The sequence below is a fragment of the Phocoena phocoena genome, chromosome 20, assembly GCF_963924675.1.
Source record: "Phocoena phocoena chromosome 20, mPhoPho1.1, whole genome shotgun sequence".
Classification (NCBI taxonomy): Eukaryota; Metazoa; Chordata; class Mammalia; order Artiodactyla; family Phocoenidae; genus Phocoena; species Phocoena phocoena.
Genome location: NC_089238.1, coordinates 15,074,440 through 15,090,643, shown reverse-complemented (window position 1 = coordinate 15,090,643; position 16,204 = coordinate 15,074,440). Strand labels below are relative to the sequence as shown.

Sequence of the window (16,204 nt, the reverse complement as noted above, 5' to 3'; positions counted from 1 at the left end):
ATAAGTGAGAAATATATATATGTTTGCTGAACCAATGAATTGAATGACCATATAATTATAGGACCCTTAAAATATTTAATTTCTCCTAGAGTAACATAACCTAGGTAAAATATTAGGCTTCTAAAAACTTTAAGAGCTCTGATTCATGACTTATTTCAGAGTCATTCCCTTTATATTTTATCCATATCACTCAAGGTTGGCGACTTCACACTTAATGAGAAAAGTGTCATTATGATACTCAAAAGTGTGACTGTGACTGTTCAATCAGGAGCAAGGCTACAAGTGACACCTGCTCAAAGGTACCCATACAGGTTGTGATTCTAGAGAACCCTAGCAACTCAGTCTTGTAGTTTCTCTGTATAACCTAAATTCTGAAAATACGATAGCTTCTGTTTCCCATTTTTTGAAATGTATGGAGCCTTTAAATGGCATAATGAGTTTGGCCTGAGATGCAAACTACAAATACTCCTTTTTCCATGTGCTCACATGTATGTATGTGCTCCAGTTTTTAAGCCAAAGGGTCAGCGTTACTTTGTTCTTTTTCACAAGCCAGCTTCCTTTTGTATCCCCAGGAGCTGCACTTTCCTTATCCTTCAACTCCTTTGAGGGTCTAAGGGCTCAGCCTGAATTCTGGGATGCTGCTTTGACCTTCAGCAGTAACATCCAAGTCCTATGTTAGTATTTCGAATTTTAAAGTCACCAGTTCAAACAAGAAGAGCAATGGATGATTGAGGAAGAAATGTAAAGGAGGTGTTCTCCAGGTGAGTTAGGAAGAACTCAGCAGGTATGAATGGAATAAAAGCTCATTTCAGTTATTCAGTGAGTTTACAACATCTGAAACTTTTTTTTTTTTTCTTTGCGGTACGCGGGCCTCTCACTGTTGTGGCCTCTCCCGTTGCGGAGCACAGGCTCCGGACGCGCAGGCTCAGCGGCCATGGCTCATGGGCCCAGCCGCTCCGCGGCATGTGGGATCTTCCCGAACCGGGGCACGAACTCGTGTCCCCTACATCGGCAGGCATACTCTCAGCCACTGCGCCACCAGGGAATTCCCTGAAACTTTTTTTGAGGAGATTTTCTTATCAGCCCCCATCCTTTGGAGTGAAAATTGCTAGGAATTCTTTAGATACGTAGGTAACATTTCCACCTGTTCTTCCTGGATTGAAGAATTCTGGAAAATTCCTTCCAGAATTTTCTCAGATTCTGGAGGACTGGGTGCCTCTCTAACTGGACGCCAGCCTCTCTACCTCATTTGCTGTCTCAATTTTATGACTTCTACAGCCTAAATTTCGTGCTTCTCCCTCTCACTAACATTCTCCATTTTTTACTTCTCCCTATATGCCTAGACTCCTTTCCTTCATTCAGTCCTTCTTGCCAAGGATTATAGATCTGTAATCTTTCAAAAACTAGCACGTAGATTCATTTCTTTAAAATTTAACTATCATTTCTCCCTCCTTCTATCGTTATATACCTCAGAGTTGAATTTTACCCCCTTATCCTTATTCCTTATTGTCTTCTTACCTCCAGATATCATAGTATAACTCTTCTCCACCTCCTGCTTTTTACAATAATGCAGGCTTGGAAATAAGTGCTGGCTTCCTACTAGTTCAATTCCCTGTTACTTTTAAAGAGAAATAGTACTATTATTTTTAAACTCTAATACATATACTTGATAGAAATTAAAAGAATAGATATGTCTCCTTATTCCTGGCTCTCAGTTCTCCATTTCTGCTCCCTGGAAGCAGCAATTATTAACATTGTATGCTTCTAAATGTTTTATGAGTATACAAGGAGACTTTCAGGCAGAGCAGTGACATGATTTGACTGTGACAAGATTACTGTGATTGCTATGTTGAGAAGAGTTGTAACATATATCAAAATGCTCAAATGTTAAGCAAACTCAATGTATTCTGTTTAAATGGTGACCTGTTAAGAGCAGAGGTTGGCAACTATACCCTGCTATGTGTTTTTGTAAAAAGTTCATTCATTCTCTTAGGGTCTGAGACTACTTTCAAGCTACAATGCCTGAGCTGAGTTGGCATCTGCAGATACGTGATACGTAAAGCAATGAAACTGGACTGAAAATTGTTATCAATCATGGTAAAGCTAAGTGAGTATAATAAACCCCAAAATGTGCTGGTTTAAGGAATGTAGGAATTCATTTCTTGGTCACATATCAGTTATGTGGTGAGTAGTCAAAATTTGCGTGGTAGCTTTGGTCTTTGTGGTACTTTAAGATCCAGATTTCTTCCAGGTGTCTCTTTATCATTTAGTTGTGGTTGAAGCTGGATCAGCAATGCATCCTTGTTCCAGCCTGGTAGAGGAGAGAGGAATCACCACTCTAGGGTGTGTGTGGGGGGGTGGGGGTCAATAAATTATTTTGTAAAGGGCCAGGTAGTAAGTTTTTAGGCTTTGTAAGCCATAGGATCTCTGTTGCAACAACTCAACCCAGGCATTATAGCACAGTTAGTTTGCTTGGCATTAGAGCATTTTGATTTATACTTTGAAAATACTTTTTAAACCACAAGATAAATGCTGTTGAAAGGACCATTTTGCCTGGTATTCAGACAATGTTGCCTAGTTCAGTTCAGGACTGTCATTTCACAGTATAAAAAATTCAGTTTTAGGAGGGTGGGAGGGAGGCTCATGAGCGAGGGGATTGGGGGATATATGTATGCATATGGCTGATTCACTTTGTTGTGCAACAGAAAGTAACAGCATTGTGAAGCAATTATACTCCATTAAAGATGTATTAAAAAAATTCAGTTTTGATAAGTATGTGTGAAGGATGTTGATATAATCCCTGTAAAAATACAAGGGGCTTTAATTACCAAGGGGATATAATTTCTGTGTTTTCTTTTGGCTTATTAGTAATACAGAACTTAGTCCTGATCTGTTGAGAATCATGCTTTTGCAAATTTAATGAATTTAAGAATTGGAAAATTTTAAATATATAGTATTACTGTACTTTGTTAAAAGTTTAGTAAAATTCACATCTTAAGCCATGTATACCTGGGACTTTGGGGTGATAAAATGTCTGAATGATTATCTCTTTTTTTCCTATGTTTATTTTTCGGTTTAGATTTTCTGTCTTTTCTGGTCTCAGTTTTCAGAGGTTATATTTGCTAGGTTTTCAAGTTTATTTGCACAGGGTTGAGCAAAATAATCTCTACAATCCTTATTCCCAAATAATCATTTTTTATTTTTGTAATTTTGCTTTTATTCCCTTTTAGTTTTTCCCTAAGAATCAACTCATGAACCTATTATTACTTCTATTTTTGTTTGTAATAATTAATTTCTTTTCTTATCTTTACTAATTTTTCTGTTTTTCTTTTATTTACTTTTCCTTATTGTAATTCCTTAGTTGGAATGTTTATTATGATTATTTCTTTTAAAAATAATGTAAACATTTATGCTAAAACTTCTCCACGCATTATTTTCAAATGTGTTCTATGGGTTCTGGGTTCTGATATACACTGTGTTCTGAATAACATTCTGAACATTACACAATTTATTTTAATTTCCTCTTTGACCAAAGAGTTTGTTCAAGCCAGTAGATTTTGGAATTTACACGTGAAAGATTTTCATTTTTCTAATTTATGACTTTTTTTTTTTTTAGTCAGAATTTTATCTGTCCTTTTCTACTTTGTGGAATATTTGAGATTTTATAGGCCTACTATGTGGACTGATTTTGAGAATGTTCTCTGAGCATTTTAAAAGATGGTTCACTACCTATTTTCAAGATGCAGAATAAACTAGTTAGCTCTGTATTATAAATAAGTGCATATTTTTATTTCATGTTCCCATTTTTTATATGTTTGCATATTTCATGGATTTGATCTCCTAGGTTGAGAGAGGTGGTCTTCTCAGTTGCTAATGTGTTTTTGAATCTTGGATTTCTGTATTTTATATATTCATGATTATCTTCTTTATTTTATCTTTAGTCTTTATTTTCACCATTTCTTATATATTGTTTTACATGCATATCTTGTATATATATAGTTTAGGGGGGTTTTGCTATATCAGTTGTTAAACTTTAGCATGAATCAAAATCACCTGAAGGGCTTGTGAAATACAGATTGCTGGGCCCTACCCACAGGTTTTTTGATTCTGGAGGTCTGGTTTGAGGCCTGAGAATTTTCTGTATGATCCTATCATAGCTCTTTTAATAGTTAGTTTTATTCTAGTTGCACTTATTGACAGGAACAATATGGTTGGTATTGATTCTCTGATTTTATTTTATATACTGTTTTAATTTTTTTTTTTTGGGGGGGCCATGCGGCACAGCTTGTGGGATCTTAGTTCCCTGACCAGGGATTGAACCCATGCCCTTGGCAGTGAAAGCACGGAGTCCTAACCACTGGACCTCCAGGGAATTCCCAACTGTTTTAAATTCTGCCTCATCTTTTATCTTTTGTATCTTTTGCTATAGGATCTTTCTTTGTTTTGAATATATGTCTTTTTTTCCCGAAAATTTGGAAAGTTTATGTTTTTTTCTTATGGTTGCCTTTATATTCATAATTTTCTTAGTCTTCATCTTTGATTTGAGATAATATCTATTTACTGTCTGTTACCAGGAGTGATGTATACTTTATACATTTTACAATAAATATTTTCAGTCTCCCTCTTCCCTTCACTGTTGGTGATTATGATTATTATTCTAGCTTTAAATAGTAACAGTTGCACTGCTCTCAGCTCCCCCTTCATAGTATGAAATTCTTTGCATCTTTGCCGTTGATTGTGCAGTGACCCATCTATCAAAATCCTATCCACTGTTCAACTTTGAACTTCATTTTTATTAAATTGTCTCTCACTTCTAGCCCAATCTCTCTAATCTCTGTATCTCCATCTTATATTGTAGCTTCCAGAGCAACTTGGATCTTAAGTATATACTCTGTTAGATTTGTATTTTTTGCTTTGATGTCTGAGACATACATTGAAGCTTATTGGCAGAAAGGCCAGTTTTCTATCCTTCTTGTCTGCATTCTTGAGCACAAATGTTTTATTTTGTGAAATGTCTACCCTAGTCTTTCTCCCATTTAAAAAACTAAATTGTTTATTTTTTTATTATTGTGTTTCAAGAGTTCTATATATTCTGGATACAAGCCCTTTATTAGTTTCTCCCAGTCTATGGCTTTCCTTTTCGTTTTCTTAACTGTGTTTTTATTTTCTTTTCTTTAATTAATTAAAAATTTTTTGGCTGCATTGGGTCTTCCTTGCTGTATGCAGGCTTTCTTTAGTTGCATCAAGCAGGGGCTACTCTTCATCACGGTGCGCGGGCTTCTCAATGCGATAGCTTCTCGTTGCAGAGAACAGGCTCTAGGTGCGCAGACTTCAGTAGTTGTGGCACGCAGGCTCAGTAGTTGTGGTGCACGGGCTTAGTTGCTCCATGGCATGTGGGAGCTTCCTGGACTAGGGCTCGAACCCTTGTCCCCTGCATTGGCAGGTGGATTCTTAACCACTGTGCCACCAGGGAAGTCCTTAACTGTGTTTTTTGAAGGGCATTAATTAGTTTTAAATTTTGATGAAGTCTACCACTTTTTCTTTTATATTAATAGTTTTTTTATTAATAGTTTTAATGCTTATGCTGAGGTCTATAATTGATTTTGAGTGAATTTTTGCTTATGGTATGCAGTGAGGGTTGAGGTATTTTTTTCTAGTTATGGAAATTATAGCACTGATATGAGTGGCAGCATATTACTAATCAGTTCTTGAAATGATTTATAAGAAAATGAGGATATAATTTTAAGACAGATAGATCAGGATAATGTCCAAGGTTTGCAGTGAGTGGATGGAAAACAGTTATAAAAGAAAGGATTTAGAGAGAGGCCAAGGAGAGGGCTCTTGACAAGAAAAGGGCTTGGGTGCCAGTATATCAGGCATAATGAAAGGAGAAAAATAAATGAAAATTGAATTTGATGGCAATGACAGTTTCTGTATCAAGAAACCATAGTAGCAATAATCAAAATCAGATTTGGAAGTAAAAATGGCTATTTTCTGGCATATTTTCTTTCCCATTAAATATATGTGTACTTTGCTGTTTAGTCCATGTGAAACTCAGTTGTAAGTAGATAAAAAGAGCACTGTCTATAGTTATACAATTATAGACTGAGTCAAGTTAAATGGCTCAAGTCTTCAAGATCTCTGTAAGTATAACAAATAGGGGCTTTTAAAAGTCAAATAGGATTATAACTATGCTTGCTCCATTCTTCCTCACCCACAGTTTTTGTTCCACATAGACAGCCACTTTCAACTCATTTGACTGTGTCTATTGGTGTTTATTCCTGTATTTTATACAGCTATTTTACCTATTTTAAATGTAATCAATTTAATCATTATCAACATGCTAATATGAAAGATGGGGTTCAGAAAATTTCCTGCATTCATTTTTCTTCATATTTTCTCTGAAACTCCTTTCTCTGGTGCTTCATATTTTCTCTTGAACCTCCTGGATTCCTCCACTAAACTACTAATTTCCCAGTCATTACTCTCTTTCTTTATTCCTTTCTCCCTTCCTTCCTTTTTTTTTTTTAAATTTTTTTATTCTGGGAGATATTCTGTATTTTTCCCCCCAACCTATTGAATTTTTAAGGTTAGCATCATACTGTTTATTTCCAAAAGCACTTATTTATAGAATCCTGTTAATATTTCATTGCTATATAATCTCTTAACTTTCCGTGATACTAATTATATATTGTATGTATGTGCTCTTCTGTTCCTTGCCTTGTTTTTTCCTATTTGTTTGATCTTTCACATTATGGCTTTTGTCCAATTTTTGTGATCTTTAACTCTACATTAATACATTGAGGTACCAGAAAGATTATTGTAATCTCTGTGTCCATGGGTGGGTCTTGTAAAATGGTGGGCTTCACTGTGCAGCATTCAGTCAGATATCTAAGTCTTTCTTTTATATGACTCCAGATGTCAGTATCTGTAGGTGTTCTCATGATCTTCTCATTTTTTCAAACAAGAACCCTTCCATTATCTAACAACTACCAGCATTCTTAGAGTCTAGCAGAAGAAAGAAGTTGGGAGCCTATACTATATATAAACTTTTACTCATCCACTTCTTTCAGTATGGTACTCTCATCTACTTTCCCTGTCATCACTAAATTTGGAGTTTCGCAGTTGTACTTTGTCTGGATAATAAATTACTATTTCTTTCCAGTTAGGAGAATTGGGTGTATCAGCTGCTCCTTTCATTTTATAAGCCCCACCTTGCACTCTCATGCAGTGTCTCCAGTTATAGTGCCTTTCTGTTGACAGCTGTGTCACAGATTACCTTGCTTCTAAGTAGCATCCTCATCTGCTAGCATTTTATTTAAGTCACTCAGTTCTGCTGTTAATTTACAGTCCTTTATTTGCTTTCCTTTCAAAATTTCTTAATACTTTCATTCACTGTTGTCTCCTCAACCTTTTAGATTTTATGAGTAATGCCCTTCATCCCCTATTGTTATTTTAATGGAGTTTCAGGAAAATGTAGAAATAAATGTCTTATTTAACCACATAGCCCTTATTAATACTCCTATTCATTTTATTTTTTATCCCTTCATCCTAGGCTTTCCAAATGTTATGTGTTCGTCTTTCATCCTGTTTGTCACCTGTTCTTTATGTTTTCCCTTACTTTACTGATATATAAAGTATACATTGTTTCATTTAAAAGCAGTTTAAGCTACATGCACCCATGGATGTTATTTGCATTTGAGCTTTCTTTTATACTGGTAGGTTAGGTTTGAAATAAAGAGTCTATTTTTAAATTGCATATTTTTGAAATTTTATTAAAAATAGTGGGAAAATTTACAAGTGTGATATTGATGATGATGATAGCTACTTTATTGAATGTTTACTACATGCCAGGCATTAAATATTTTACAGTTATTAACTCTTTTCAATGATGATTTTTTTTGTACTCCTTTTTAGAAAAGGCCTGGGAAATTTATAAGTAAATAAAGACACAACAGGAAAGACTTGTGGGTTAAGTCTCATCCTTCTCCATGAAAGCACAGCTAAAGAAAAACTCAGAAAACCTAGGTAGCAGAAAAGTATTTCCTCTGAGCACAGACATTGATTCTTTAAGACAACTCCTCTGTGTATGGGACTCAGTTTAAACGAGTTTGGAACATTTAATTTACACTTAAATATGAGAGAAGCTGTCTAAGCAAGAACCATTAAGAATATAATGAGGATGCTATATTTCATCCCAATTTGTAATCAGCTAATCACAGGATAACCAATGTGAAAAGTTTTTCATCATATATTCAACTTTGTTAGATAGCTGAGAATTACTATTGGAGAGAAACCATATGAATTTACTGAATGTGGAAAAGCTTTCATCCATGTCACATGTCAAGAGATACTAAGGAATTCTTGTTGGAGAAGGTATCTGTGCATGATAAGAATGTTGGAAAGCCTTCAGCCTGAATCAGATCTCCTTCAGCATGATCAAATTCATGCTGGAGAGAAACCTTATGAATGTAATGACTGTGGAAAAACATTTAACCTGAAGCAAAACCTCATAGAGCATAAGAAAATGCATACTGGAGAGAAATCACATGAATGTAATGAATGTGGTAAAGAATTCTCTCGAGTCTCATCCCTTACTCTACACTTGAGAAGTCATACAGGAAAGAAACCATATAAATGTAATAAATGTGGAAAAGCCTTCAGCCAGAAGGGAAACTTGCTTACTCATCAAAAACATCATACTGGAGAGAAAACTTATGAATGTGGGAAAGCTTCTATTCAGATGCCAAGCCTTATTAAACATCAGAGAAATCATATTGGAAACAAACCCTATGTATGTAAGGAATGTGGCAAAGCCTTCAATGGAAAATCATATCTCTCTGAGCATGAGAAAATTCATACAGGAGAGAAACCATTTGAATGTAATCAATGTGGAAGAGCCTTCAGCCAGAAGCAATACCTCGTTAAACATCAGAATATCCATAGTGGAAAGAAACCCTTTAAATGTAATGAGTGTGGAAAAGCCTTTAGCCAGAAGGAAAACCTCATTATCCATCAAAGAATTCATACTGGCGAGAAACCTTATGAATGTAAAGGGTGTGGGAAAGCTTTCATTCAGAAGTCAAGCCTCATTAGACACCAGAGAAGTCATACAGGAGAGAAACCTTATATATGTAAGGAATGTGGAAAAGCCTTCAGTGGGAAATCAAACCTCACTGAGCATGAGAAAATTCATATTGGAGAGAAACCCTATAAATGTAATGAATGTGGAACAATCTTTAGGCAGAAGCAGTACCTCATTAAACATCACAATATTCATACAGGAGAGAAACCCTATGAATGTAATAAATGTGGAAAAGCCTTCTCTCGAATCACATCTCTCATTGTACATGTGAGAATTCATACAGGTGATAAGCCTTATGAATGTAAAATATGTGGGAAAGCCTTCTGTCAAAGCTCATCTCTTACTGTGCATATGAGAAGCCATACAGGTGAGAAGCCCTATGGTTGTAATGAATGTGGGAAAGCCTTCTCTCAGTTCTCAACTCTTGCTCTGCATATGAGAATCCACACTGGAGAAAAACCTTATCAGTGTAATGAATGTGGGAAAGCTTTTAGCCAGAAGTCACATCATATTAGACACCAGAGAATTCATACTCATTAAAACTCTGAATGCCTTGAATTTGGGAACACCTTCAAGAGAATTTGTATTAAACAGTATATCAGAAAATTCATTTTACAGTGAAGTCACATGAATGTGGAAAATCCTTCAGCAACAGCTCAAAATGTAATATACTGAGAATTTAATAACTATCACAGTATCATGAAAACCTACACCCCCAAGACCCCCACAACAAACATTGTTCCTGCTGTACTTTTAGGAGCATTCTCATTAAAGTAAGGATCCAGTCATGGACACTAATCAACATGGTTCCGGAAGGCCTACTTGATGCATTCAGGCAAAGATATGCGAGGTATTAAGATGTGAAATTAAGAGACAAAATTGTTTTGTTTTTTTTTTTTCAGTATGTGGGCCTCTCACTGTTGTGGCCTCTCCCGTTGCAGAGCACAGGCTCCGGACGTGCAGGCTCAACGGCCATGGCTCACAGGCCTAGCCGCTGTGCAGCATGTGGGATCTTCCCAGACCAGGGCACGAACCCATGTCCCCTGCCTCGGCAGGTGGACTCTCAACCACTGTGCCACCAGGGAAGCCCAAAATTGTCATTTTTTTGTTACATGTTTTGCTACATGTATAGTCATCAAAATTATTTGCTCTTGATGCAGTAATAGAAAACAAAGATTGTGACAGAATATTATATCCAGAAACATATGCATATCTTTATGGGGAATTAGCAGTTGATAGAGGTGGTAATCACAAGTTGGTAGGAAAATCTGGATGATTTAAAAAATGGTCTCAGGGTAATTGACTCTTCATATGGAAAAATATTAGATCTTTGCTGTTATTATTCATTAAAGTATTTATTTAAAAATCCAAAAGTGTTGTGAAGATTAGAATGCAAAGAGCAAAACTTAGTAATATAAGAATTTTATAGGAGAATTTTTTCAAACCTCAGGGTAGGAAAGAATTTCAAAAACAGATTCCAGAATACCCACTCTTGAGTATACACACATATAGTGAAGAAACTGATACATGTACCCAGGGAGTCCTGTACCTTTATGTTCATTGCAGCATGAGTTATATTAGCAAAATATTGGAAACAAATGTCTGTCACTTTTGAAATGGATGAATAAAATGTGATGCAGTCACACTGTATAATATTCTCTAGTAGTTAAGTTTAACAAATTAAATCTATATGTAATAATAGAGAAAGATATGAAAATCATGTAGAGTGAAAACAAACGAAGTGAATATATTATAATTATACCTGTATGAATTTGAATTAAATCAACAGTAACCAACACTAGTATTAAAGCATTGGTTATGGGTGAACATTTTTATGTAAAACTATGAAGAATGGATTGGAAGAATACACACTCAATTCCCAAAAGTGGTTGTCTCTAAAAAGAAAGGCAGTAGAAGGGAAATGGGGCCAAACATGGTAGTTAAAGGATACTTCAGTTTTGTATCTAAATATCTATCTCATTAAAAAGAAATAAAGATTCCAAGTAAATAAAACAAAATATTAGTTAATTCTGAATTGTAATAGTATATGAATTTATTCTGTTGTTTATGCTGTTTCTTTTAAACTTCTGAAAATTAAAAAAGATAGGGATAGGAGTAGGGAAACTATATGGAGTACATGTTATAGTGGATTCACATTCCCAGTTAGATGCAGATATTTTACAGAAGATATTTCTACAATCATATCTTTACTATAAAATATGAATTTTAAAAATTGGAATGGTAACAAATCTAGTTATTTAAATTTACTCTCAAATGTCATATCATTAATCTCTGTGTGGTCTCTACTGAGACCACAGTAGATTATAGCATGATTTTGCAACAGGTGATTGAATCACATACATTTAAGGATCATATCACTTAGTAATACATGCACAAACTTGTTAGAGATAATTAGTTTTTCAGAAACATTTATCAGAAATTTTAATAGTCCACATAACCAGTATTGGCATTAGAAATTTGACATTTTTTAAATGAGGAAAACATGTCACTCTTACATTTTTTTGTATGCCATTGAGTAAAACATCAACTCTTGCATTTCAGCTTGAGTTTTTAACTCAGACTATTTTTTTTCTCTAACCTGCCACAGTCAATCAATTTCCCCCACCTCTAGTTTGTTTGTTTCCTTCAGGAAAATGGCACTGAAAAGGGAGATCTCAGACCTAAACAGAATTCTTTTATTAAAAGCAAATCTTTATGAGGATTTTTGATTCCTTTCCACAATAACTTGACATATAGAAAGCATTTAGTGTTCTTTTTGAATAGTGATTAAAAAATGAGTATGTAACACAAACCTTAGGCTGCTTTCAAATATATCAATTTCTTTTAAACCCAGAATAATACTATGCTACTATAACTATAGCACTGCATGGCTTATCATTAGCATATTTGAAGGTTGGTCTTGAGATAAGATTATAAATGCCATAGGTTGACTTTGTGAGGTAATGTATCCAAATAAGATACATGTATATCTATGTGAATCTAAATTATCCTCTCTTTTCTTCCATTTCTCATTAAGCATTCTCTCATATTCCTTAAATGTTATCCCTTTGTGCTGGTGCAGCTTTGAAATCACCAGAGCAACTAGGAACTCTAATCCAGACCAAATAAGGAGGATTACCTTTTGGTGCCTATAGCTGGTCAGTGCCAAGGCCTAGCAACAATAATGATTATAATGGTCAGATAGAGTAAGATAAGCAGTTGCTGCACAGTATTCAGTGATACTGTGTGCTATAAATTTATTCAGCCATCCCCCTACTAATTCAACTTGTTTCTAGTTATTTGCCATCACAAACAACACTATAGTAAACACCCTTATATTGGCCCTTACTTTTTATTTTTATTTCTGGGGGATAGATTATAGGCAAGAGACTGCTTGATCAAAGGATATGTGCTATTTTAAGATGCAATCAGTTATTTTCAAAAAGACAAGTTTCCTCCAGCCATGCAATAGGTGGTATTATACTAAAATTCATGTTTGTCTGATGAGTATAAACCTCACCTTTTCCTAGATTTGCTTCTTTGTAAATTTTCATATTAGCCTATTTTCCTACAGGATTATTTTTCTTTTTGTCAGTTTTGAAGACTTCTTCATGTATTAGACATTAGGAAGTTTATGGATTGGTTACAGAGATATTTTAATCTCTAGATTATATATGTTATTTCTTAGGTTTTCTTATAAATTGTTTCCTTTTTGCAATATATTAATATTTAATCCATCTAGAATTGAATTTTTAATGTCATATATGAGGGTTCATTTTCTTCCAGATGGGTTGCCAGTTATACAAGCACAATTTGTTAAAATAATCCAGCAGCCAGTTTATCAGCAAGTCACATAGCTCTGACACCTGCATGTCCACCAGAAGCAATCACAGATTTGAACTAGCAATCAAAAAAAGAGAGAGGGAGCGCAGAATAAGCTTTAACCTGGCATTAAGTTTATTATTAGATTTGACCTGACAAAAAAATGTCTTCACAGCATGTTCATCGACAGTCCCGCAACTATCTAAGCAAGCACAGCTTCCACTGCTTCAGCACTGCCCAGAGGAGAAAAGATCAAAATGGAAGTGGTTCACCTCAGCACTGGGAAACATTAACATTCTCATCCAGCACATTTTATAATAATCAACCAGGGCATCTGCACGGTGTGCCACCATCACATGGGGCACACTCACTTGTAACAATGATAATCATTTAAGCACGGATAAGCCACTGCCTTGGTTTCCCAAGACTTGTGATGCCTTACTTATATAGGCTGTCAGTGTCTACATGCCGGTTAACAGTTCACCCCATCCAGATACAGGCTACAGATGAGAGATTTACAGTGGTGTTTTCTTCAATGAAACTGGTAGAAAGGCAAATCTAAAGTCATTTTTCCAGAGATGAATCAGTGGGAAAGACCTGTTCTTAATCCTTTACTGATACCACACTTTTCCTACTCAACTAAAACTTTGCTATGTAATCCTTTAACCATATGGTCTTTTCTTCATTCAACTTAAACTGCCTTATATTTTGATTTATACCAACACCTGTATTCTCTTGCTTCATTAATCTGTTTTTCTATTCCTATACTAACACCATATTAATTGATAACATATTAGCCTTATTGTATTTTGATACTATTACAGCTAGTCCCTCACTCCCTGTTTTTCAGTTTTATTGGCTAATCTAATTTTCTTTCTATATAAATTAAGATAGTGTTCTCAAATTACAAAAACGCTTTGATATTCTAATTGGAATTACACTAAATACATACACTTACTTTGGGAGAAATGACATTTATAATACTGTCTTTCTGTCCCAAAACATAGTATGCCTTTGCATTTGTTCAAATTGTGATTCATGTCCATCAGCATGAGGATTCTGAACAAAGTAATTTGAAGCCCATCGCTGCTTAATACCGTTATATTAAAGTTTTTTTTCGGTGAATAAGGAAATTCCCCTTCCACCCCAGCCCAGAATTCATGTGTGGAAGCCCTAATCTGCAATGTGATGGTATTTGGAGATGGGGCCTTAGGGAGATTAATTAGTTTTAGATTAGGTGGCACACTTACGATGGGAGTATTGTCCTTATAAGGAATGTCTTGTGTATACACCAAGCACACAGTGAGACAGCAGCTGTCTACAACCCAGGAAATGGACCTTCACCAAATCTGCCAGCACTTTGCTATTGGGACTTCTTAGCCTCTAGAACTGTGAGAAATAAATGTCTGTTGTTTAAGCCACTCAGTCTATGGTATTTTGTTATAGTAGCTCAAGCGAAGACAGTCCCCTTCCTGCTTAATTCTACCCCAGCCAGTTAAATATGAGGTAAACACCTTGTCAGATGCTATGAGCTCCCGATATATGGTAAATAAGACAAAACCACTTCTCATTAGAAGAGTATAATCCCAACTCCATTAACAAACTGTAATTTTTGGCAATTTGTAAAACTTCCTAAGTCCCAATTTCTTCATTTTAAAATAAAAATTGTTGGAATGGGAAATATGTGAAAAATACAGTTCCTGCAAATGATGTCACCAAAATGTTGAACTAGGAAGCTCCAAGCTATTGTTTTCCCATAGAAACTGAAAAACAACAACAACAACAAAAAACCCAGAAGCTTTCTGAACCAACTTTGTAGTACCTCTGAGAAACAGTCAAAGGTTTTTTGAAACAAGAAAATGCTCAATTAAGAAAAGCCATCTTCAAAATGTTACTAATGTTTTGTGGCATGTTTACTCTTTCCCCACCCCTCCCCAGCACAACAGTGATCTTGGTCTTGACCTGGTGGCAACCCAGTTTCTCCTCAAACTTGAGGGAGCAGAGCAGACCATGTTTGCAAATTATTGTGTATCTCTGTTCTAACCTATCTTGAGGATACTTGAAGGACTGATGCAAGGCACATTACTGTTTCACATTACTCAGAATGCAGGTGGGGAAATGAGCATGCACTGCTCATAAAACCTTCAAGGTGGAATGCCTGGGGCAAGAGATATTGGTGGGGACACAAGCTATGGCCTGGAGGAAAAGCTAGGGTAAAACTCTGGGAAATTAAGACATTCAAAAGCAGATGTGTATAGGGGGGACTTTACTAAGACATACACATGTCCACACAGGGACTTCCCTGGTGATCCAGTGGTTAAGATTCTGCTTCCACTGCAGGGGGTGTGGGTTTGCTCCCTGTTCAGGGAACTATGTTCCCATATGCCACACGGTGCAGCAAAAAAAAGAAAAAAGAAAAAAAGATATATACATGTCCACACAAGAAGCATGCCAAGAAGTTTTACTTAATCTTGAGAAGACAAGATTTCACCTTGGGGTGATACCTAGGCTCAGAGCAATTCTAGCTAAATGGTGAAGGAATGCCCCAGCACAGAACCAACCTGCAAAGACTAGGGAAGGTGGCTGTTCTCTTGTGTGTGTGTGTTTGTGTGTTGTTTGTTTCAGCTTCTGGCATTCAAGAAAATCTGTGTCAAAACAGTTAAAAGCAGATATACACAAAATGAACTAAAGAAAAACGCTTTTAGGGACTTGCCTGGTGGTCTAGTGGTTAAGACTACACTCCCAATGCAGGAGGCCTGGGTTTGATCCCTTGTCAGGGAACTAGACCCCGCATGCTGCAACTAAGAGTCCGCATGCCGCAACTTAAAAAAAATGATTCCACATGCCACAACTAAAGATCCCACATGCCACAACAAAGACCCAGCACAGGCAAATAATTAAATAAATATTTTTAAAAAACAGAAAATGACTTTTAAGTTATCATGCATGCAAGAAACAGTCTATGCAAAAATAATTAGAAAAAGTATCAGATTACCACAGCCTTTAACAATCAAAAACATTGAAACTGGGGAAGGGGGAAAACCTGATTTCCAGAATTAACACTTTTTAATAGTGTCCAATTTACAATACAAAACATAAAGCACATGAAGAAACAGGAAACATGACTCATGAAAAGGAACAAAGTTAATTGACAGGAACTGTCCTTGAGGAAGCCCAGTCATGGACTTACTAGACAAAGATTTTTAAACAATTGTCTTAAATATGGTCAAAGAGCTAAGTGACAATATGGACAAATAACTAAAGGAAACCAGGAAAATCACATGAATAAAATGAGAA

At 35.7% G+C, this 16,204-nt stretch overlaps 1 protein-coding gene across 1 annotated transcript; it reads left to right on the top strand.

Moving 5' to 3' along the window:
• Positions 1-8,386: 8,386 nt before the first annotated feature.
• On the top strand, positions 8,387-9,625 carry ZNF260 (zinc finger protein 260). The gene has a single exon (XM_065899370.1). It carries the CDS (start codon positions 8,387-8,389, stop codon positions 9,623-9,625), a length of 1,239 nt encoding a protein of 412 aa, XP_065755442.1.
• The last annotated feature ends 6,579 nt before the right edge of the window (positions 9,626-16,204 follow it).